This window comes from Dendropsophus ebraccatus, chromosome 2 (genome assembly GCF_027789765.1).
Source record: "Dendropsophus ebraccatus isolate aDenEbr1 chromosome 2, aDenEbr1.pat, whole genome shotgun sequence".
In the NCBI taxonomy this organism is placed as follows: Eukaryota; Metazoa; Chordata; class Amphibia; order Anura; family Hylidae; genus Dendropsophus; species Dendropsophus ebraccatus.
The window spans coordinates 8185130-8207651 of record NC_091455.1 but is presented as its reverse complement, the minus strand read 5'-3'; the positions used below and the strand labels follow the sequence as shown (position 1 = coordinate 8207651).

The following is a 22522-nucleotide window of genomic DNA, read 5'->3' as shown; positions in this document are numbered from 1 at the left end:
CAGAAAGCTCCGACGTGTTTCTGAGGGTGCCGTCCTCTTTCATCAGGGCAGCTTGCCTTATGTACACATCTTCCTTAAGGGTGGGCTCACACGTAACGGATCAGCAGAGGATTTCACTGAGGAAGAGAAAAGCTCACACAATTTTTTGTGTCTTCAGCAGAAAGGAGCAGCTCAGAACTGGGGGAAAGAGACTGAAGATACAAAAATCTGTGTGTGAGCTTTTCTCTCTGTCTCCCCCCCTCCCTTCTGAGATGGCCGATGTAAACAAGTCCATGGCAGGCTGTATCTGCAACTTTGTAGCTTTTTTTTTTATGCTGAGAGAGTTAATCTGGGGTCAAGTTGCTAATGAACTCACTGTGATTAAAGGGGTATTCCACTCAAACATAACTTTTGATATGTTGCTGCCCGTTCTCATAATGGCCCAGGACAGATGGAGAAGAAGATGAAAAGGAAAGAGTCACCTGATATAACTGCACTGTAATGTATATGGTGTATAGAGCCTGTGTAGAGCTGGGGCCACCTCTATATGACTGGATGAGGTGATTTAGTATACTGGATTTGGTCAGTAACAATATGGTGGTGATGGTAGTGGTTGTGGTGTGGCGGTAATGTTTCCTCCCTATATACTGGTATTACTGGTAATATAGGTCTCAGTATACAGGATTTGGTCGGTAACAGTATGGCGGTAATATGTACGGTGATAATACTTTTTCTTCCAATATGCTGGTGTTAGTGGTAATATCTGTCTTGGTGTGTGTGTGTGTGTATATATATATATATATATATATATATATATATATACACACACACCAATAGCATCACTTGGTCGTGAAAGGAGGGGGGGGGGCCAAGTTGGCCTCTCGCACCAGGGCCCAGGAGACATTAGCTACGCCCCTGATCGTTATTTATCACCGTTATGCTGCGTTTACACGTAACGATTATCGTGCGAATTTGCGCGATAACGGTCGAATTGGAACGATAATCGTACGTGTAAACACAGCGAACGATCGAACGACGCACGATAAATCGTACATCGTGATCTTTCATCAGGTCAGCAAATCGTCGTTCATCGTACGCAAAAAATTCGCAAATCGTTCCATGTGAACAGTCGTTCGCCGATTTAACTAATGTGTGAGATAGGCTTAAACGATCGCAGTGCGAATTTTCGTAAGATATATCGTACCGTCTAAACGCTGATCGTTATAAAAAAAAAATCGTAAATCCGACATCGCTAATCGTACGATCGGGCCAATAATCGTTACGTGTAAACGCAGCATTACAATAGAGAAACCGCAAATTAACTGGAGGAAAGAACAAAGGGTAAATTCTAGTGTCTTCCTCTTGGATGTGGGGGTAGCATTAACTCCCTCATTACACTAGACCACCAGGGATCCTAGCATTTACCTCTTCAATACACATGACCATCAGGGATCCATGCATTAACCCCTCCATTACACTAGACCATCAGGGATCCTAGCATTAACCCCTCCATTACACTAGACCATCAGGGATCCTAGCATTAACCCCTCCATTACACTAGACCATCAGGGATCCTAGCATTAACCCCTCCATTACACTAGACCATCAGGGATCCTAGCATTAACCCCTCCATTACACTAGACCATCAGGGATCCTAGCATTAACCCCTCCATTACACTAGACCATCAGGGATCCTAGCATTAACCCCTCCATTACACTAGACCATCAGGGATCCTAGCATTAACCCCTCCATTACACTAGACCATCAGGGATCCTAGCATTAACCCCTCCATTACACTAGACCATCAGGGATCCTAGCATTAACCCCTCCATTACACTAGACCATCAGGGATCCTAGCATTAACCCCTCCATTACACTAGACCATCAGGGATCCTAGCATTAACCCCTCCATTACACTAGACCACCAGGGATTTTAAAAGTAACCCCTCTATTACACTAGATCACCAGGGATTTTAACCCCTTAGCGACCCATGACGTATCTCAGCGGGGGGTGTTCAGCGCTCTGAACGGCGCTGATCCCGGCTGACATGTGCAGCCGGGCAGTGCCTCTATTAGCCGGTGTGGGTCCTGTTGCCGCGCCGGCTAATTAAGCCTCTAAGTGCAGCTGTCAAACCTGACAGCTGCACTTAGAGGCTTTGTACACAGCATCCCTGGTGTCTAGTGGAACGGAGGTCCATTCTTCTGGCCGGCCCGGGCCTCAGCGTCGGAATGACGCTGATCCCGGCTCGGCAATAGATTGCTATGGCCTGCAGCAGGCCATAGTAATCTATGACCGATCTGATCGATCTTTGCTGTGTATATACACAGCATTGATCTCTATGAGAGATCATTGCTGTGTATATACAAATCCCCCAGGGGGACTATCAGTTACAGTAAAAATAAAAGTAAAAATGTTTTTTAATTAATAAAAAATCCCCTCCCCCATTAAAAGTCCAAATCACCCCCCTTTTCCTATTTTATAAATATAAATAAACAAATAAATAAATAAATAAACATGTTTGCTATCGCCGCGTGCGTAATCGCCCGAACTATTAACTAATCACATTCCTGATCTCGCACGGTAAACGGCGTCAGCGCAAAAAAATCCCAAAGTGCAAAATTGCGCATTTTTGGTCGCATCAAATCCAGAAAAAAATTAATAAAAAACGATCAAAAAGTCGTATATGTGTAATCAAGGTACCGGTAGAAAGAACACATCATGGCGCAAAAACTGACACCTGACACAGCCCCATAGACCAAAGGATAAAAGCGCTATAAGCCTGGGAATGGAGCTGTTTTAAGGGACGTATATTTGTTAACAATGGTTTGAATTTTTTACCGGCCATCAGATACAATATAAGTTATACATGTTACATATCATAGTAATCGTAACGACTTGAGGAACATAAATAACAAGTCAGTTTTACCATAGGGCGAACGGCGTAAATTCAAAACTTCCCAAAATCAAAACAAATTCCTTTTTTTTTTTCAATTTGACAGCGCAAATGATTTTTTTTCGGTTTCGCAGCATATTTTATGGAAAAATAATGCCTGTCATTGCAAAGTACAATTGGTTTCGCAAAAAATAAGGGCTCATGTGGGTCTCTAGGTGAAAAAATACAAGCGCTATGGACTTTTAAACATAAAGTGGATAAAGCAAAAGTGCAAAAACGAAAATTGGCTTTGACCTTAAGGGGTTAATAGTAACTCCTCTTTTACACTAGACCACCAGGGATCCTAGCATTAACCCCCTCATTACACTAGACCACCAGGGATCCTAGCATTAACCCCCTCATTACACTAGACCACCAGGGATCGTAGCATTCACTTCTCCATTACACTAGACCATCAGGGATCCTGGCATTAACCCCTTCATCACACTAGACCACCAGGGATTCTAGACGACTGTTACATATTAACTCCTAATCTAAGTAGTTTTAGATGGGTATAGATGTTTCTCTTGTTGTGTTTGGCTCCCGGTCCCCTTCCTCCTCCTCCTCCTCCTCATCTTACTTATGTTTCTGTTTGCAGACAGTCAGTGGAGGGGGAGGTGGTCGGCTCCTGGTGGTCTGCCCCATACTTCCCTGTAGGGACGGCTGTGTACAGTCCTGGGGGCAGACAATCAGTGGAGGGGGAGGTGGTCGGCTCCTGGTGGTCTGCCCCATACTTCCCTGTAGGGACGGCTGTGTACAGTCCTGGGTGCAGACAGTCAGTGGAGGGGGAGTTGGTCGGCTCCTGGTGGTCTGCCTCATACTTCCCTGTAGGGACGGCTGTGTACAGTCCTGGGTGCAGACAGTCAGTGGAGGGGGAGGTGGTCGGCTCCTGGTGGTCTGCCTCATACTTCCCTGTAGGGACGGCTGTGTACAGTCCTGGGTGCAGACAGTCAGTGGAGGGGGAGGTGGTCGGCTCCTGGTGGTCTGCCTCATACTTCCCTGTAGGGACGGCTGTGTACAGTCCTGGGTGCAGACAATCAGTGGAGGGGGAGGTGGTCGGCTCCTGGTGGTCTGCCCCATACTTCCCTGTAGGGACGGCTGTGTACAGTCCCGGGTGCAGACAGTCAGTGGAGGGGGAGGTGGTCGGCTCCTGGTGGTCTGCCCCATACTTCCCTGTAGGGACGGCTGTGTACAGTCCTGGGTGCAGACAGTCAGTGGAGGGGGAGGTGGTCGGCTCCTGGTGGTCTGCCTCATACTTCCCTGTAGGGACGGCTGTATACAGTCCCGGGTGCAGACAGTCAGTGGGGGGGGAGGTGGTCGGCTCCTGGTGGTCTGCCTCATACTTCCCTGTAGGGACGGCTGTGTACAGTCCCGGGTGCAGACAGTCAGTGGAGGGGGAGGTGGTCGGCTCCTGGTGGTCTGCCTCATACTTCCCTGTAGGGACGGCTGTGTACAGTCCCGGGTGCAGACAGTCAGTGGGGGGGGAGGTGGTCGGCTCCTGGTGGTCTGCCTCATACTTCCCTGTAGGGACGGCTGTGTACAGTCCTGGGTGCAGACAATCAGTGGAGGGGGAGGTGGTCGGCTCCTGGTGGTCTGCCTCATACTTCCCTGTAGGGACGGCTGTGTACAGTCCCGGGTGCAGACAGTCAGTGGAGGGGGAGGTGGTCGGCTCCTGGTGGTCTGCCTCATACTTCCCTGTAGGGACGGCTGTGTACAGTCCCGGGTGCAGACAGTCAGTGGAGGGGGAGGTGGTCGGTTCCTGGTGGTCTGCCTCATACTTCCCTGTAGGGACGGCTGTGTACAGTCCCGGGTGCAGACAGTCAGTGGAGGGGGAGGTGGTCGGCTCCTGGTGGTCTGCCTCATACTTCCCTGTAGGGACGGCTGTGTACAGTCCCGGGTGCAGACAGTCAGTGGAGGGGGAGGTGGTCGGCTCCTGGTGGTCTGCCTCATACTTCCCTGTAGGGACGGCTGTGTACAGTCCCGGGTGCAGACAGTCAGTGGGGGGGGGAGGTGGTCGGCTCCTGGTGGTCTGCCTCATACTTCCCTGTAGGGACGGCTGTGTACAGTCCTGGGTGCAGACAGTCAGTGGAGGGGGAGGTGGTCGGCTCCTGGTGGTCTGCCTCATACTTCCCTGACTCCCGGGGAATCGGCCTTTGTCCGGTGTTTCCTCTGTTACTAGAACCGGTTCTGCAGGACGACTCCCCGGCTGTCACTTGTTGCTGTCACTTGATTAGTGACACACGGCCTGTGGGGTCTTCACACCGCTGTACGGGGGCTTTACCTTTACACACAGATGATATTTTGGGGATATTTGCCTTCTCCTGGACTTTAGGAAGACCTGAGACCCAGCAGCACAGAGTATTTCAGGAGAGATGTGTGCTAATCCTATGGAAAGTCACAGACCGATAGTTACAAGGCCCACAGCAGCACAGAGTATATCAGCAGAGGAGTGTGGCTATGCTAAAGGAGACAATAGACTGACAATTACATGGTGGGAGAAGCAAAATCACAGCAGCACAGAGTACTTCAGGAGAGGTGTGAGCTGATGCTATGGGAGGTCAGAGACTGAGTTACATAGTGGAATAAGCATCATATAAATACTTATAAGAGTGGACAGGGGCCACAGCAGCACAGAGTATTTCAGGAGAGATGTGTGCTAATCCTATGGAAAGTCACAGACCGATAGTTACAGGGCCCACAGCAGCACAGAGTATTTCAGCAGAGGAGTGTGGCCATCCTGGAGGAGACCATAGACAGACAATTACATGGTGGGAGGAGCCGGATCACAGCAGCACAGAGTACTTCAGGAGAGGTGTGAGCTGATGCTATGGAAGGTCAGAGACTGAGTTACATAGTGGAATAGACAGGGCTCACAGCAGCACAAAGCATTTCAGGATATAAATATGTTTATCCTGTGGGAGGATACAGACTGGGAGTTACACCTGGGAAGAAGCAGGGCTCACAGCAGCACAAAGTATTTCAGAGAGTGCTGATCTGGTAGGACATCATATAAATACTTATAAGAGTAGACAGGGGCCACAGCAGCACAGAGTATTTAAGGAGAGTGATGGAGCGGGGTCAACAGCTACACAGAGTATTTTAGGAGAGTGATGGAGCGGGGTCAACAGCTGCACAGAGTATTTCAGGAGAGTGATGAAGCGGGGTCTACAGCAGCACAGAGTATATCAGGAGAGTGATGGAGTCCACAGCAGCACAGAGTGTATCAGGAGAGTGATGGAGTCCTCAGCAGCACAGCGTATATCAGGAGAGTGATGGAGCGGGGTCCACAGCAGCACAGTGTATATCAGGAGAGTGATGGAGCGGGGTCCACAGCAGCACAGTGTATATCAGGAGAGTGATGGAGTCCACAGCAGCACAGAGTGTATCAGGAGAGTGATGGAGTCCACAGCAGCACAGTGTATATCAGGAGAGTGATGGAGCGGGGTCCACAGCAGCACAGTGTATATCAGGAGAGTGATGGAGTCCACAGCAGCACAGAGTGTATCAGGAGAGTGATGGAGTCCACAGCAGCACACGTGTCCTCTGCCCTGAGCTTAGAGCTGAGCTCTGGTGCCGGCTCGGGGCTGGTTTAGTGTCAGACGCCATAAGATTTATCTCACAAATAATAATTTGTCTCTGACTTTGGAGACATTTTTGAATATTTACCAAATTCTTTAATTTTTCCTATTTTATTCTGCATCCAGATAACTTTTATGGGACACACACAGTCCCTTAAAGCACAAGGTGGTTACAGCTATAAGGCTTGAGAGTAGGAATATCTGGTCCCTTTAAGAACACTATGCAGGAGCAGGAGCACGATAACCAGCATGGAAGCCAATCAGCATTGTCTCCGACCAGAGGCTGGTTAGAAGGCGGCAATGCCAGGAGGCCCATAAGCAAGAAGCAATTTTCCCAACCCTGGACTAGATGTGGAAGAGGATGGAGAATGGATCCTTGCAGCGTGGACTGGTAGTGACTTACTGAATTGCTGACTGGGTTAACTACAGCCACATGGCAAACAGGATGAGCAAAGGCCAGAGGCAGGACCTCTGCAGACTGACGACCCCTGAACCTGTCTCACTCTCCCCTTTTATGGACTACAGGGATTGGAGAGGTTACTGTGATTGGATTAGAGAGGGGTGGTGACCAGACTGACATACTCTCATACATGTGACATGTGGCATAATGAAACGAGTTAAAGTGAAAATGTCATTTAAAATATTTTTGCAGAAATCAATAGTACAAGCAATTGTAAGAAACTCTGTGATAGGTTTTATTAGCCAAAAAAGCCTCTTTCTGTACTCAAAAAGCTGTTACCCCCCTTCCTTCTTATCTGCCCATTATCAGGCAAAGCCGTCTACATTACAGAGAAGCAAAGTGACGACGGATTCTGCTGGGTCCATTATAACCAATGGAGGGGGGAGGGACTGAGAGGGATGAGTAAGCAGGGAGAGAAGAGAAGCAGCTTAACAGTTAGCAGACTGTTTGGGCACATAAAAAGCTGGATTCACAGGTCAGAGAGGTTAGCGCTTATCTGGGAGCTTGGTGAGAGAAGATTGCAGGATGCTGTGCTGTGCAGGGCTGCCTTTTCTCCTCTCCGTGCTCATTCATCCCCCTCGGCCCCTCCCCTCTCCATAGACCATAATGGACACAGAAATCCTCCTGGGGGAGGTAGGAAAACAACTTTTTCAGTACAGAAAGTTTAATAAAACCTATTGCAGATTTTCTTATAATCGCTTGTATAAAGCATAAAGTACTTATCAGCCACCTGATACATACAGCATCTGTGAAAAAAGGACCAGGACACTGCAATGGGACTGGTGTGGCCCCATAGCACTGGTGACTGGTCGAGTCCTGGGGGTCAGATACCCCCGGTCACACATTAAGTGAATGTGAATAACCCCACACGTCCACTTCCCCATCATGTAGCGGAGTCGGCGCCTCGTCCTCTGGGTTGTCGGGGGTCCTGTATACCGATATATCTGAGGTCCATATATCTGCTGTTATAGATGCCCAGTGAAGGGTTAATGGTAATTCTGTGTCCTCGGTCCCCCAGGACTATATCTACACTAGAACAGGGATACGGCGAAAGGTGAATCATACGGATCTAAAACTTGTCTCTCATGAGGGTGACGCACGGCAGGATCATCTCATTCCGGGCCCAGGACACAGTCACGTGTGTGGTGGGAATATCCTGAGCGAGCAGGAGACAAGTCTGAGGAATAAAGAGACTCCATTAGAGATTTAGGTGTACTGTAATAACTTATTATATTACATTGTAACATCCACCTTATATGTTTGGTTTATCATGGTGTAATGTCGCCCCCTGGTGGGCAACAGAAATGTTGCAGCTTTGAATTCTAGTTTTCCCGATTACTTTTTCTCACTCACCTAAAACTCTCTCTATAGGATGTACCGAGCATCAATCTGCAGAATACACAGAATCTTATACAAATCTCTTGTTATTGGGGAGAAATATATCAGCACAGAGGAGCATAAATGTTCCGGCCAAAACAGCTCCCATAGAGACACAAGCACAGACATCAGATGGAATGACCATAGTGTGATCACTGTCTTAGTGAGTAAGATGGGGGCTGTTTTATCTACACCTGGCTACTTTTTCTATATTTTTCTGGACTAATTATGTAAAATGTTCTTTCTAGAGGAAACCTAATGCCCCAGTGCTGGAGACCTCTACTATAACACATGACATAACAGGAATATTACTAGAATTACCTGTTGTAAAATTGATCGCACTGTAACAGCAAAGTTTGTGGTGGAAGAAGATTTTAATGTCAGCTTCAACTTCATTGTCTCTGGAGAGAAAAAAAACAATATTATAACTATTTCAGAGAATATAATGTAATGGCAGCAGAAGATACTAGTCTACGATAGTACTGCGCCTATATACAAAAATATAACCAATATAATACTGCTCCTATATACAGGAATATAACTACTATAATACTGCCCCCTATATACAGGAATATAACTACTATAATACTGCTCCTATATACAGGAATATAACTACTATAATACTGCTCCTATATACAAGAATATAACTACTATAATACTGCTCTCTATATACAGGAATATAACTACTATAATACTGCTGATATACAAGAATATAACTATAATACTGCCCCTATATACAAGAATATAACTATAATACTGCGCCTATATACAAAAATATAACCAATATAATACTGCTCCTATATACAGGAATATAACTACTATAATACTGCTCCTATATACAGGGATATAACTACTATAATACTGCCTCCTATATACAGGGATATAACTACTATAATACTGCTCCTATATACAAGAATATAACCAATATAATACTGCTCCTATATACAGGAATATAACTACTATAATACTGCCCCCTATATACAGGAATATAACTACTATAATACTGCTCCTATATACAGGAATATAACTACTATAATACTGCTCCTATATACAGGAATATAACTACTATAATACTGCTGATATACAAGAATATAACTACTATAATACTGCCTCCTATATACAGGGATATAACTACTATAATACTGCTCCTATATACAAGAATATAACCAATATAATACTGCTCCTATATACAAGAATATAACTACTATAATACTACTCCTATATACAGGAATATAACTACTATAATACTGCTCCTATATACAGGAATATAACTACTATAATACTGCTCCTATATACAGGGATATAACTACTATAATACTGCTCCTATATACAGGGATATACCTACTTTCTTCTTCGTCTCAAGGCAGCACAACAGGGTTATTCAGCTCCTCCTTAGATCCTCCTAGGAACGCCCACCTAAAAAAACCTCATTAACCAGCACCAATACAGCTGTATGAATACCTTTAAATAACCCCCCCTCACAGTGTGAGACGTGTTTTTTCATATCCTCCTAGCCTGGGAGAAGAGGCAAGTATATGCCAATAAGCCCACCATGGTTTAACACTTTTTTTGTGTTTGTTTGTGTTTCAGAGAGGCCGTTGTGCCTCAGCACTGCAGCCTAAGCTGCTGCAGGTACCCTGCCTTAGGTGCTGGGGCGATCGGGGGTACCTGCTGGCATCGGTCAGTAGTTCCTGACCTAGGTGCCTGGAGAGAGATACCTGTGTCCCAGAACTCGTGTGCGGGATAAGGTGCCGGTAGGTGCTGGCGTTTCTCTCCTGTACGGCCTATTGGTGCAGCGTGTGGGCGCGTGCGTTCCAGGCCGGTTCCTGCGTTCCACTGTGATTCCGCCCTCTGCTTGCATCACTTCCGGTCCGGAACTTCAGGATCACATGATCGGGCGCAGCGTGTGACGCGCTGCAGTGCGATTGGACGCAACAAGATCAGGTGATGTGGATGACGCGCGCATGATGTACGTCACAGAGGGGCCCGGCGTCTACGCGTGCGTGGCTTTTGCCGGGCTATTTAAGCAAGGAGAGTCTGCCGAGCGGTACCCTTTGTGCAGGGCAGCCGGATTCTCTCCTTGCGAAGGTTGGTGTGAATGCCGGTGCACATAGGTAGGGGGGGGGACCCGGCCTACTAACTATGTGTGCTTTCTATGTCCTTACAGATGTCTAGCCAGTCATCTAGAGGCAAGAGGAGGAGTAAAGCTAAGCACAGGTTGTGCCGTGTTTGTGAACAGCCATTACCTGATGATTATGAAAGATCTATCTGCCAGGTGTGCTTATCTCGGGAGGCACCTTCAGCTAAGCGCAAAAGAGGCAAAGAATGTTCTGCACAGTCATCGGCCTGCGGTGCTTCTACTTCTAATCAAAATGAAGCCTCAGAGTTCCTAAATGAGGCTAGATCTTTTTTTACTTGGTTCAAAGAAAATATGTCTACAAAACCTTCTTCAAAAAAGAAGAAAAAATCTAGCAAAAGAAAAGAACCCTCCTCATCAGAATCGTCTTATTCGTCTTCTTCCTCTTCTGCCGCTGATAGTGAGTCCTCAGAGTCTGAGGAGCCACCTACTGAAGATTATTACCTCTTCAAGAAAGAGCACGCGGACAAACTAATCAAGGCAGTGAAAGAGATTATGGAGGTTAAAAAAGATAAATCCTCTTCTCAAGACAAAGATAACCTCTACTATTTTCCACGAAAAAAGTCATGTGTATTGTCGGGGCACCAAGTGCTCAAGACAATTATGGAAAAGGAATGGAAGAAGCCGGATAAGAGGGTTATCCTAGGTTCCCGTTTCAAGTCTGTGTATCGGCTTGATCCTACAGAATCTGAGATGTGGGAAGCACCGGGGAAAGTAGACACTGCAGTTGCTAAGCTGTCAAAGAACACCCTTTTTCCTGCTGAAGACTCGTCCATCTTAAAAGATGCTATGGACAGGAAGTCCGATGTGTTGTTGAAGAAGGCACATTATAACGCTGCAGACCTAAGCAAAGCCGCTTTATCTACCGTCCCAGTATCTAGGGCACTACGAGTATGGCTCAGTCAACTCAGCAGGCAGATTGAAGATAGAGTCCCAAGGGAGGAGCTCTTGGAGCAGGTCTCAAGTCTTAAAGTTTGCGCAGATTTCCTTTGCGACTTCCCCATTGACGTCCTGAAGATTTCAGCGAAGACTATGGCTTTAGTAAACTCTGTCAGACGAGCCATCTGGCTCAAGCCTTGGCCAGGGGACGTAGCTAATAAAAATAATTTCTGCAGCCTTCCATTTGAGCCCGGCCAACTTATCGGAGATCAGTTGGAGAAGATTTTAGAACCGGCTAAGGAAGGTAAAGGACTCTCCTTTCCCATGTCAGGAAAAAAGAAGCCTTTCAAATACTTTCGAGGCAAAGGCAGGAATGCATTCAAGAGAAGAAATGTCCAAAACAGATTTGATAAGAAAACCTATAACAAGAGCAAAGGAAAGCAAGGAGAAGGGCAGTCAAAAACCGAGTTCTGACGCCAGCCTCTCCCTTCATCCACCTCCGGTAGGCGCAAGGCTTTTAGGATTCTGGCAAAGCTGGGAAGACATTACCACAGACGAGTGGGTTCTAAACATAGTAAGAACCGGTTACAAGATAAATTTTGCCCACAAGCCAAGATCCCGTTTTGTAATCAACCAGCCAGACGACAACCTTGTGCCATCCCTACTAGAAGAATTTCTTACGAAACATGCTCTAGAAGAAGTCCCGGAGGAGGAGAGAGGGAGTGGAGTTTACTCTCGTGTGTTCCCGGTTCCCAAGCCAGAAGGGAAATCCCGACTGATTATAGATCTCCGCTATGTGAACAACTTCGTCAAGAAGGAGAAGTTCAAGATGGATTCAATTCGGTCAGCGACCAGCCTGATCCAACAGTCGGACATGATGGTGTCCATAGATCTTATGGACGCCTATCTCCATGTGCCAATCCATCCGGTGTCCAGGAGATATCTCAGGGTAGCAGTTCAGGTGGGGCAGAATGTGATGCATTACCAATTCAGAGCACTTCCCTTCGGGTTAACATCCTCCCCGAGGGTGTTTACCAAGGTGGTTGTGGTGTTGGTGGCTCACCTGAGGCTTCAGGGCGTCCAAATAGTCCCCTACCTGGACGACTGGCTCTTGATAGCTTCTTCGGCTCAGCTTCTCCTACATCATCTATATCTGACCCGCCAGTTACTGGAGTCGGTGGGGTTTCTGATCAACATCAAGAAATCAGATCTCTTCCCTGCTACAACAAAGAAGTTTTTAGGCTTCATAATCGACACGACTCAGATGAAACTTTTTCTGCCAGCGGACAAAGTGACGACACTTCAGGAGCAAATTCATGCTCTGATAGAGACTCCAACAGTGTCGATTCGCCATGCAATGAGTACTTTGGGCTTATTAACATCTGTCATCGAATCAGTCCCTTGGGCCAGAGCAAGGATGAGATCTCTCCAGAAGGAAATCCTGGATATTTGGGACAGGAATACGACTTCGTTGTCGATGACAATGACCATCTCAGCTCGGACGAGGAGAGAATTACGATGGTGGTTGATCCCAGAAAATCTGAACAGAGGCAACAGCTTCCTTCCGAGCGATCCGGTGATCTTGACCACGGATGCCTCAGCTATGGGTTGGGGGGCCCATCTGGGGGGTCGGTGGGTACAGAGAACTTGGTCAGCTATGGACAGGAAGCTAACTTCCAATCTGAAAGAGCTCAAGGCGGTCAAGTTAGCCCTGCGTCACTTTACACTGCAGTTGAGGAACAAGGCGGTGCTTGTCAAGTCAGACAACGCAGCGACGGTGTTCTACATAAACAAGCAGGGCGGGACCAGAAGCCCCAGATTGGAAAGAGAATGCAGGGGCATCATGCGTTGGGCAGAAGAGACGGTAATGTCGATATCAGCGCTGCATATAAGAGGATCCAGCAATACGTTAGCGGATCTTCTGAGTCGTCGGACTCTGAGCCCCAACGAATGGCGACTCAATCCGGTCTACTTCCGGGAAATAGCGCACAAGTGGGGCCAACCTTGTTGGGACATGATGGCAACGAGGGAAAATCGCCAAACTCAAAGGTTCGCGTCACTGAATCCCAGAGACGAACCGGATATTCTCGATGCATTTTCAGTGTCCTGGAGAGGCAAGTACATCTACGTTTTCCCTCCACCAGTGCTCATTCCCAAAGTTTTGAAGAAAATTTTGATGGACAGACCAGAGGCCATAGTAATAGCACCGTTCTGGCCTCGCAGAGTGTGGTTCCCCTTGTTACTACGACTATCCAAGGGGATTTTCTGGAAGCTTCCACAAGTACAAGATCTGCTGATACAAGACGGTCTGTTTCACCAACACCTAGCCCATCTCCACTTAACTGCGTGGAATATGAGAGATCTAAATTCAGACGATCCGGACTCTCAGATCAGGTGATACACACCTTATTGGCGGCCAGAAAGCATTCAACCAATAAAGTATATTCCAAGTTATGGAAAAAATTCACACTCTGGAGGCAAGAAAAGGGATTTCCTGAAATTGAATTGCCAGTAATATTACAGTTTCTTCAAGACGGATACTTAAAAGGCTTGAAAGCTAACACACTCCGTGTCCACATGACCGCAATTAATTCCTACACGGACGGACAATTTGCGGGTCACCCATTAATCATCCGTTTCTTCAAAGCTCTGAAGAATCTAAGGCCGGTCATAAAGCCGCCAGTCTCTTCCTGGGATTTAACAGTAGTCCTAGATGTGTTGTCGGGACCACCTTTTGAACCTCTACAATCAGCGGATATAAAGTGGCTTTCATGTAAAACTATCTTCTTGACGGCCGTCACATCAGCGAAGAGATTGGGAGAATTGCAGGCGCTGTCATCCAGGGAACCGTTCTTGAAGTTTGTCCCAGATGGGGTATTGGTACGAACGGTACCATCCTTTCTTCCCAAAGTGGCATCAACAGAGAATATCAATAGGGAAGTCTTCCTGCAAAGATTTATGGCAGACCCGGCGTCAGAAGAGGAATGCAGGTTACACACGCTGGATGTTTCCAGAGCACTTAAGATCTACTTGGAGAGAGTGGCTCAGTTCCGGCTGGATGAAAACCTGTTCCTGCAATTTGCTGGAGGCAACAAGGGAAAAAAGGCATCCAAAGATACCTTGGCCAGGTGGCTAAAAACAACTATTTTGGAAGCCTACAGAGTTCGTGATCTGCCGCCTCCTGAAGTTCGAGCCCATTCGACAAGGTCCATGTCAACGTCATGGGCAGAAAGGGCACAAGTCCCGATAATCGACATATGTAATGCTGCATCGTGGACGTCTCCATCTACGTTCATCAGTCATTATCGGCTAGACATGCAAGGTGGAGGTCCAGCCTTTAGCACGGCGGTTCTGAGTGCAGCAGTAAAACCCACCCTTTAGTAGCTATTAAGCTCCCTGTTGTGCTGCCTTGAGACGAAGAAGAAAGTAGAAATTTTTTCCAAACTTACGTAATTTTACTTTCTTCGAGTCTAAAGGCAGCACAAATATACCCTCCCTATTAAAGAAATTAAGCATCTAGAAGGCTATGTTATTACACGTCTCACACTGTGAGGGGGGGTTATTTAAAGGTATTCATACAGCTGTATTGGTGCTGGTTAATGAGGTTTTTTTAGGTGGGCGTTCCTAGGAGGATCTAAGGAGGAGCTGAATAACCCTGTTGTGCTGCCTTTAGACTCGAAGAAAGTAAAATTACGTAAGTTTGGAAAAAATTTCTACTATAATACTGCTCCTATATACAAGAATATAACTACTATAATACTGCTCCTATATACAGGAATATAACTACTATAATACTGCCCCTATATACAGGAATATAACTACTACAATACTGCGCCTATATACAGGGATATACTACTATAATATTGCTCCTATATACAGGAATATAACTACTATAATACTGCTCCTATATACAGGAATATAACTACTATAATACTGCTCCTATATACAGGAATATAACTACTATAATACTGCTCCTATATACAGGAATATAACTACTATAATACTGCTCCTTTATACAGGGATATAACTACTATAATACTGCTCCTATATACAGGAATATAACTACTATAATACTGCTGATATACAAGAATATAACTACTATAATACTGCCTCCTATATACAGGGATATAACTACTATAATACTGCTCCTATATACAAGAATATAACCAATATAATACTGCTCCTATATACAAGAATATAACTACTATAATACTACTCCTATATACAGGAATATAACTACTATAATACTGCTCCTATACACAGGAATATAACTACTATAATACTGCTCCTATATACAGGGATATAACTACTATAATACTGCTCCTATATACAGGGATATACCTACTATAATACTGCTCCTATATACAAGAATATAACTACTATAATACTGCTCCTATATACAGGAATATAACTACTATAATACTGCCCCTATATACAGGAATATAACTACTACAATACTGCGCCTATATACAGGGATATACTACTATAATATTGCTCCTATATACAAGAATATAACTACTATAATACTGCTCCTATATACAGGAATATAACTACTATAATACTGCCCCCTATATACAGGAATATAACTACTATAATACTGCCCCCTATATACAGGGATATAACTACTATAATACTGCTCCTATATACAGGAATATAACTACTATAATACTGCCCCTATATACAGGAATATAACTACTATAATACTGCTCCTATATACAGGAATATAACTACTATAATACTGCTCCTATACACAGGAATATAACTACTATAATACTGCCCCTATATACAGGAATATAACTACTATAATACTGCTCCCTATATACAGGGATATAACTACTATAACACTGCTCCTATATAGAGGAATATAACTACTATAATACTGCTCCTATATACAGGAATATAACTACTATAATACTGCTCCCTATATACAGGGATATAACTACTATAATACTGCTCCTATATACAAGAATATAACTACTATAATACTGCTCCTATATACAGGAATATAACTACTATAACACTGCTCCTATATAAATAGTATAATACTGCTATCAGTTTTCTGTCACTCACCTCTGTAGTTACCTGCAGTATATGTGGAGGGTGGAGTATAGTTGGGTTGTTCATCTTTGGTTTTTACCTCTATGTTCTCTGTAGCTTCGGATGACGTGTCCTCGGTTATACCAGGATATGTAGGTATCGTGGTGTCTGGGGGTGTGGAGATATCCAGTTCAGCTGCCATTGGTGCAGATGGGACGGTTGGTGCAGTTGCAGGTGTTGTTTCTGTTACTATAGTTGTGGCGTCTGTGCTGGTAGTTGTTGGTGGAATTGATGAAGGTGTTATTACCGTCTCGGACGGTTTTGGTGCTGTATCCGGTGGTGTTTCGGCTGCCAGACTGTATGGTGATATGGCTGGTAATGTGATGGGATTCACACTAGGTGGCGCTGTCATCGCTGATATAGTGTTGGTTGTTCTATCAGAAAGTATTGGTAACGGGGTGGCACTTATTTCTGAGGTGCCAGTTGGTTTGGTTATCGTCGGTGGTCGGGCGGTTGTAGTCACATCGGGATGGTTCAGTGCAGATGTATTAGGATGCAGCGGGGTAGTAAGGGAATCCGGCTGTGTGGTGGCGGTTGTACTATAAGTAGGGTACTTATCTGGTAATATGGTGGCGTTCGGACGAGGAGGTGTTTGTGGCTTTGGTGATCTGGTGGTGGCGGACATATTCATTGCTATGAGAGTAGATGGTGTAGAGATTGGTGTAGTCTCATGTACTGTTATAGGTGGCAGTGAGGTTGTGTTAGCCACACTCGTTGGTGTCGGTGATATGGTGGCAGTCACACCAGGAGGTATCAGGACAGGTGTGATACCTAATAGAGAGGTCACAGTCACACCTGGAGGTATTGGTGCTGATGTTGTCAGCTCGGAACCGATGGTGCCCATTGTATGTTGGTTCATGGTTATTGTAGGTAAGATGGTGCCGGTGCTATGAGGGTGTATGGATACAGCGGTGGCTGATGATGGCACGGCGTCAGTGACTTTAGACCTTAGTGGCAAAGCTGAGGCTGCTGAAAGATTGGGTGTGGCCAGAGTTAAGGGCTGTTGTGAACGTCCTCCATCAGTGATGCCATTAGTAGAATGTGGTGAACGTCCTCCATCAGTGATGTCATTGGTGGACTGTGGTGAACGTCCTCCATCAGTGATGTTATTAGTAGACTGTGGTGAACGTCCTCCATCAGTGATGTTATTAGTAGACTGTGGTGAGCGTCCTCCATCAGTGAAGCCGTTGGTGGACTGTGGTGAACGTCCTCCATCAGTGATGCCGTTGGTGGACTGTGGTGAACGTCCTCCATCAGTGAAGCCGTTGGTGGACTGTGGTGAACGTCCTCCATCAGTGATGCCATTGGTGGACTGTGGTGAACGTCCTCCATCAGTGATGTTATTAGTAGACTGTGGTGAACGTCCTCCATCAGTGATGCCATTGGTGGACTGTGGTGAACGTCCTCCATCAGTGATGCCATTAATGGACTGTGGTGAACGTCCTCCATCAGTGATGCCATTGGTGGACTGTGGTGAGCTCCCTCCATTAAAGCTGTTAGTAGTGGACTGTGGTGAACGTCCTTCAATGGTGATATTAGTGGTGAGCTGTGGTGAACGCCCTCCATCCATGTTGTTTCTAGTAAACTGTGCTGAACATCCTTCAATGATGATGTTAGTAGACTGTGATGAACGGCTTCCATCAATTATGTTAGTAGTGAGCTGTAGTGAACGTCCTTCAGTGATGATGTTAGTAGTGACCTGTGGTGAACGTCCTTCAGTGATGATGATGTTAGTAGTAGACTGTGGTGAACGTCCTTCAGTGATGATGATGTTAGTAGTAGACTGTAGTGAACGTCCTTCAGTGATGATGATGTTAGTAGTAGACTGTGGTGAACGTCCTTCAGTGATGATGTTAGTAGTAGACTGTGGTGAACGTCCATCGGTGATGATGTTAGTAGTAGACTGTGGTGAACGTCCTTCAGTGATGATGTTAGTAGTAGACTGTGGTGAACGTCCTTCGGTGATGATGTTAGTAGCAGACTGTGGTGAACGTCCTTTAGTGATGATGTTAGTAGTAGACTGTAGTGAACGTCCTTCGGTGATGATGTTAGTAGTAGACTGTGGTGAACGTCCATCGGTGATGATGTTAGTAGTAGACTGTGGTGAACGTCCTTCAGTGATGATGTTAGTAGTAGACTGTGGTGAACGTCCTTCGGTGATGATGTTAGTAGTAGACTGTGGTGAACGTCTTTCGGTGATGATGTTAGTAGTAGACTGTGGTGAACGTCCTTCGGTGATGATGTTAGTAGTAGACTGTGGTGAACGTCCTTCGGTGATGATGTTAGTAGCAGACTGTGGTGAACGTCCTTTAGTGATGATGTTAGTAGTAGACTGTAGTGAACGTCCTTCGGTGATGATGTTAGTAGTAGACTGGTGAACGTCCATCGGTGATGATGTTAGTAGTAAACTGTGGTGAACGTCCTTCAGTGATGATGTTAGTAGTAGACTGTGGTGAACGTCCTTCGGTGATGATGTTAGTAGTAGACTGTGGTGAACGTCTTTCGGTGATGATGTTAGTAGTAGACTGTGGTGAACGTCCTTCGGTGATGATGTTAGTAGTAGACTGTGGTGAACGTCCTTCGGTGATGATGTTAGTAGTGACCTGTGGTGAACGTCCTTCAGTGATGATGATGTTAGTAGTAGACTGTGGTGAACGTCCTTCGGTGATGATGTTAGTAGTAGACTGTGGTGAACGTCCATCAGTGATGATGTTAGTAGTAGACTGTGGTGAACGTCCTTCGGTGATGATGTTAGTAGCAGACTGTGGTGAACGTCCTTCGGTGATGATGTTAGTAGTAGACTGTGGTGAACGTCCTTCGGTGATGATGTTAGTAGTAGACTGTGGTGAACGTCCATCAGTGATGATGTTAGTAGTAGACTGTGGTGAACGTCCTTCGGTGATGATGTTAGTAGTAGACTGTGGTGAACGTCTTTCGGTGATGATGTTAGTAGTAGACTGTGGTGAACTCCCTGCACCAATGGTGTTAGTAGTGACCTGTGGTGAACGTTCTCCATCGATGATATTACTAGTGTGCTGTGGTGGACGTCCTCCATGAGTGATGTTAGCAGTGACCTGTGGTGGATGTCCTCCATGAGTGATGTTAGCAGTGACCTGTGGTAGGCGCCCGTCATCAGTGATGTAGGTTGTGACCTGTGGTAGGCGCCCGCCATCAGTGATGTAAGTTGTGACCTGTGGTGAATTTTCTCCATCGATGATATTACTAGTGACCTGTGGTAGGCGCCCGCCATCAGTGATGTTAGTAGTGAGCTGTGGTGAAATACTGGTGACCCCTGTTGTATTGGATAGGGTCATAGTGTTAGCCCGTCCCGGTGTAACCAGAGCTGTGGTAAATCTTCCGGTTTCCTGACGGACGTCTCGCAGTGCGGTGTTTGTACGTGGCTTCGTGTTTGGTGGTAATATATCAGTTTTCCCAGCAGGCTGCACTGGTGATATACTGGTGCGAGGTTCTGCCGGGGGTGTAACGTCTTTTGCTATGGACGCCGTCAGGTTATTTTCCCTCCTGTATTTGCTGGGTGGCGGCTCTGTCGGAAACTGACTGGAATCCATGGCACCATGTTGCGATGAGCGGCCAGGGGAGGATTCAGTATTGGTTGGGAAGACTCCGAGGTCCGCTGGTCCTGCACCGCTCTCACTGGTTAGGCTGCTGCTGCTATCCGGAGGTATGGGGGCGGCCTCGCTGTCGGGGGGGCCTCCATTACGGAGCGCAGGTTGTGCAGAGGCTAAATAGGAAACATGAAGAAAAAAGAGAAGTGAAGGAGGATTTGGTGCAGGTCGCACGGATGTCGCTGAATGGACTAAAAGTGTCACATGGTTTGTAGGATTTAGAGGGTGGTCACCTGAAAAGTTAAATTCTACAGAAACATTTGCATTTCTTGCTGCAGCTCCTCACAAACCCATCGCTGTCAAACAAGGAGGCGAGTCCCCCATTATATTCTCGTGTGTGAATGCGGCCCGACAGCTTCATCCTCTGTTATATACCTGGATCACAAACCACAGAGGCCAGCGGCAGCCAGCTGGAGCTAAAGAATAACTTACAGAAGTAAAACCCCTAGATGAAGAAGAAGCAGCTCAACCTGGGAAACACGTCAGAGATACCGAGCAACCAGCCCCATATCCACCAGGCGTCTGCCCATCATATGATGCAACATTATCACTGACAAACGTTGCACTATTCTTGCTATAAAGTGACAGCCCCCATTGGTGCTCGGTATAATCAGTGGCCGGTGCCTCCTGCCTCCCCTGATGCCAAATCCTCTAGAAACATGAAGGGACGGCACAGAGTATGGGAGATACTCACCACACAGCAGGAGGGCCAGGAATGGAGGCACCCAGACTAACATGGCGATGAGGCAGTGGAGAGGTGCGCACTGATCCTGTGATGTGGAGCCTCCTGGGTTACTCCGTGTCTGGGTGTGACGGGTGACACAATAGACAAACACATCCAAGAATACAGGAGGGATAATAGGAGAACAGGAAATCTCATCTCTCCCCCCAGGAACAATACATGCAGTGTCCTGACGCTTCTAAGGTTTCTGTGACCCTGGGAAAAGCTGAGTGATAGGAGAAACCACCTGGCTCTGCCAGACACCTGAGGGGTCAGAGAGTGATGGGGTCTGTATACTGGAGGACTGGATGGATTACCCTGGAGTGATAGGAGAGGCCACCCATCTCTCCCAGGCTCCTGAGGGGTCACATAGTGGCATGGCCCCTATACTGGAGGACTGGAGGGATTACCCTGAGGAAGCTGAGTGATGTCACCCCATTACAGTGATGGCTGCCACCCTCTGCATATAGGATATAGGAACACCTAGATGCTTAGATGTCATTACCAGAATTTAAAGTACCGGACCAGTTCTATGTGAGTGTATATATATATATATATATATAAAATGTGATCAATCAGGTTGTTCATATAAAAAAACCTGCATACCCAACACTCCATTAGCTTTAGGCTATGTTCAAACAATGTATATTTTATGAAAAGAACAGCCATTGTTTTCACATCAAAGGCCGTTCTTTTCATATTGAAATGTGTTCCTCTGAAGTCAATGCTAACAGCGGCCGTTGTTACCCGGGGTCCTGCTATACGACGCACAGCAGCATCCAGTTCACCTTAAGAGGGTTTTATGCTTTTCTACAGTAAAATGTAAATGTTTTAAGTGCACAAAAATGCAGTGTGAACTGCGTCTTATAAACAAGAGAAGATGGATAGAAGACATAAGAGGAACAAAGTGAATGGAGTAATTATGAAAGTAGATAAAAAAAGGATAAAAATCTCATCCAAACCAAATCTCACAATGTTTGATAAAATAATCTGAGATGTGATTTTCAGCCATATTGGGCCAATTCCCTCAGAAATACGGGATACTCTGGATCATTGTAGTGTCCTACTACGTGTTTTCTTTTCTCTTGTTACACCTTGGTAAGGCTGTATTTCTCTATTGTCACAGGTTAGGACAGGAGGCCGCTGTTCCTTACTACAACCACTAGATGTCACTCTCACACAGCACAGCTGCAGATAACACTTAGGTCTAGCTACACACACATCTTTTATCTAGTAATTACTTACTATCAGGGGCGGAACTGCCACTATAGCAGGGGCCCGCCGCATCTATGTACCTGAGCGCTGTGTGTAACTGTTTGCACTAAGAAACCTTTTTCAAGTAAAGTTACAAGTGGAACTCTGACATCTATACTGTCGCACCTGCACCTACACTCCGCATCTCACACTTGTCCTAACCAAGGTCCGGTTACCGTGTGTGCGCGCGCGCGGGGGGGGGTTACCACTCCGGACCACCGTGACAAGTAGCCTCCAAAACACCGAACTCACCAGCAGCCCCAACATCACTACCAGCACCCCGGGCCACGGCACCATGACATTAGGACAAGTCGGATAAGGATGCGGTATAGTTCATATTGCTTCAGGGCAACAAAACCTCTCGGATTCTCAGGAATCGGCTCTCTGGTTAAAGCTGAAAACAAGAAATAAAAAGAGAAATCCCTGTTATGTGTTAGAAGGTCATGTCTGTCACAGCACTGTACTGTATACTGGAGTCTG

At 46.1% G+C, this 22522-nt stretch overlaps 2 protein-coding genes across 2 annotated transcripts; both read right to left on the bottom strand.

Moving 5' to 3' along the window:
• Positions 1-7335: 7335 nt before the first annotated feature.
• Positions 7336-17122, bottom strand: LOC138784280 (mucin-7-like). Its single transcript, XM_069959794.1, has 3 exons — positions 16415-17122; positions 8650-8729; positions 7336-8128 (listed from the first exon to the last, which is right to left on the bottom strand). Exons 1-3 carry the CDS (start codon positions 17070-17072, stop codon positions 8021-8023), a joined length of 846 nt encoding a protein of 281 aa, XP_069815895.1. The 5' UTR covers positions 17073-17122; the 3' UTR covers positions 7336-8020.
• A 20-nt stretch (positions 17123-17142) lies between these two features.
• LOC138784095 (uncharacterized) lies at positions 17143-20428 on the bottom strand. The gene is made up of 4 exons (XM_069959611.1): positions 20320-20428; positions 18822-20183; positions 17389-18748; positions 17143-17212 (listed from the first exon to the last, which is right to left on the bottom strand). The coding sequence occupies exons 1-4, from the start codon at positions 20426-20428 to the stop codon at positions 17143-17145; spliced, it is 2901 nt and encodes a 966-aa protein (XP_069815712.1).
• Positions 20429-22522: the final 2094 nt, after the last annotated feature.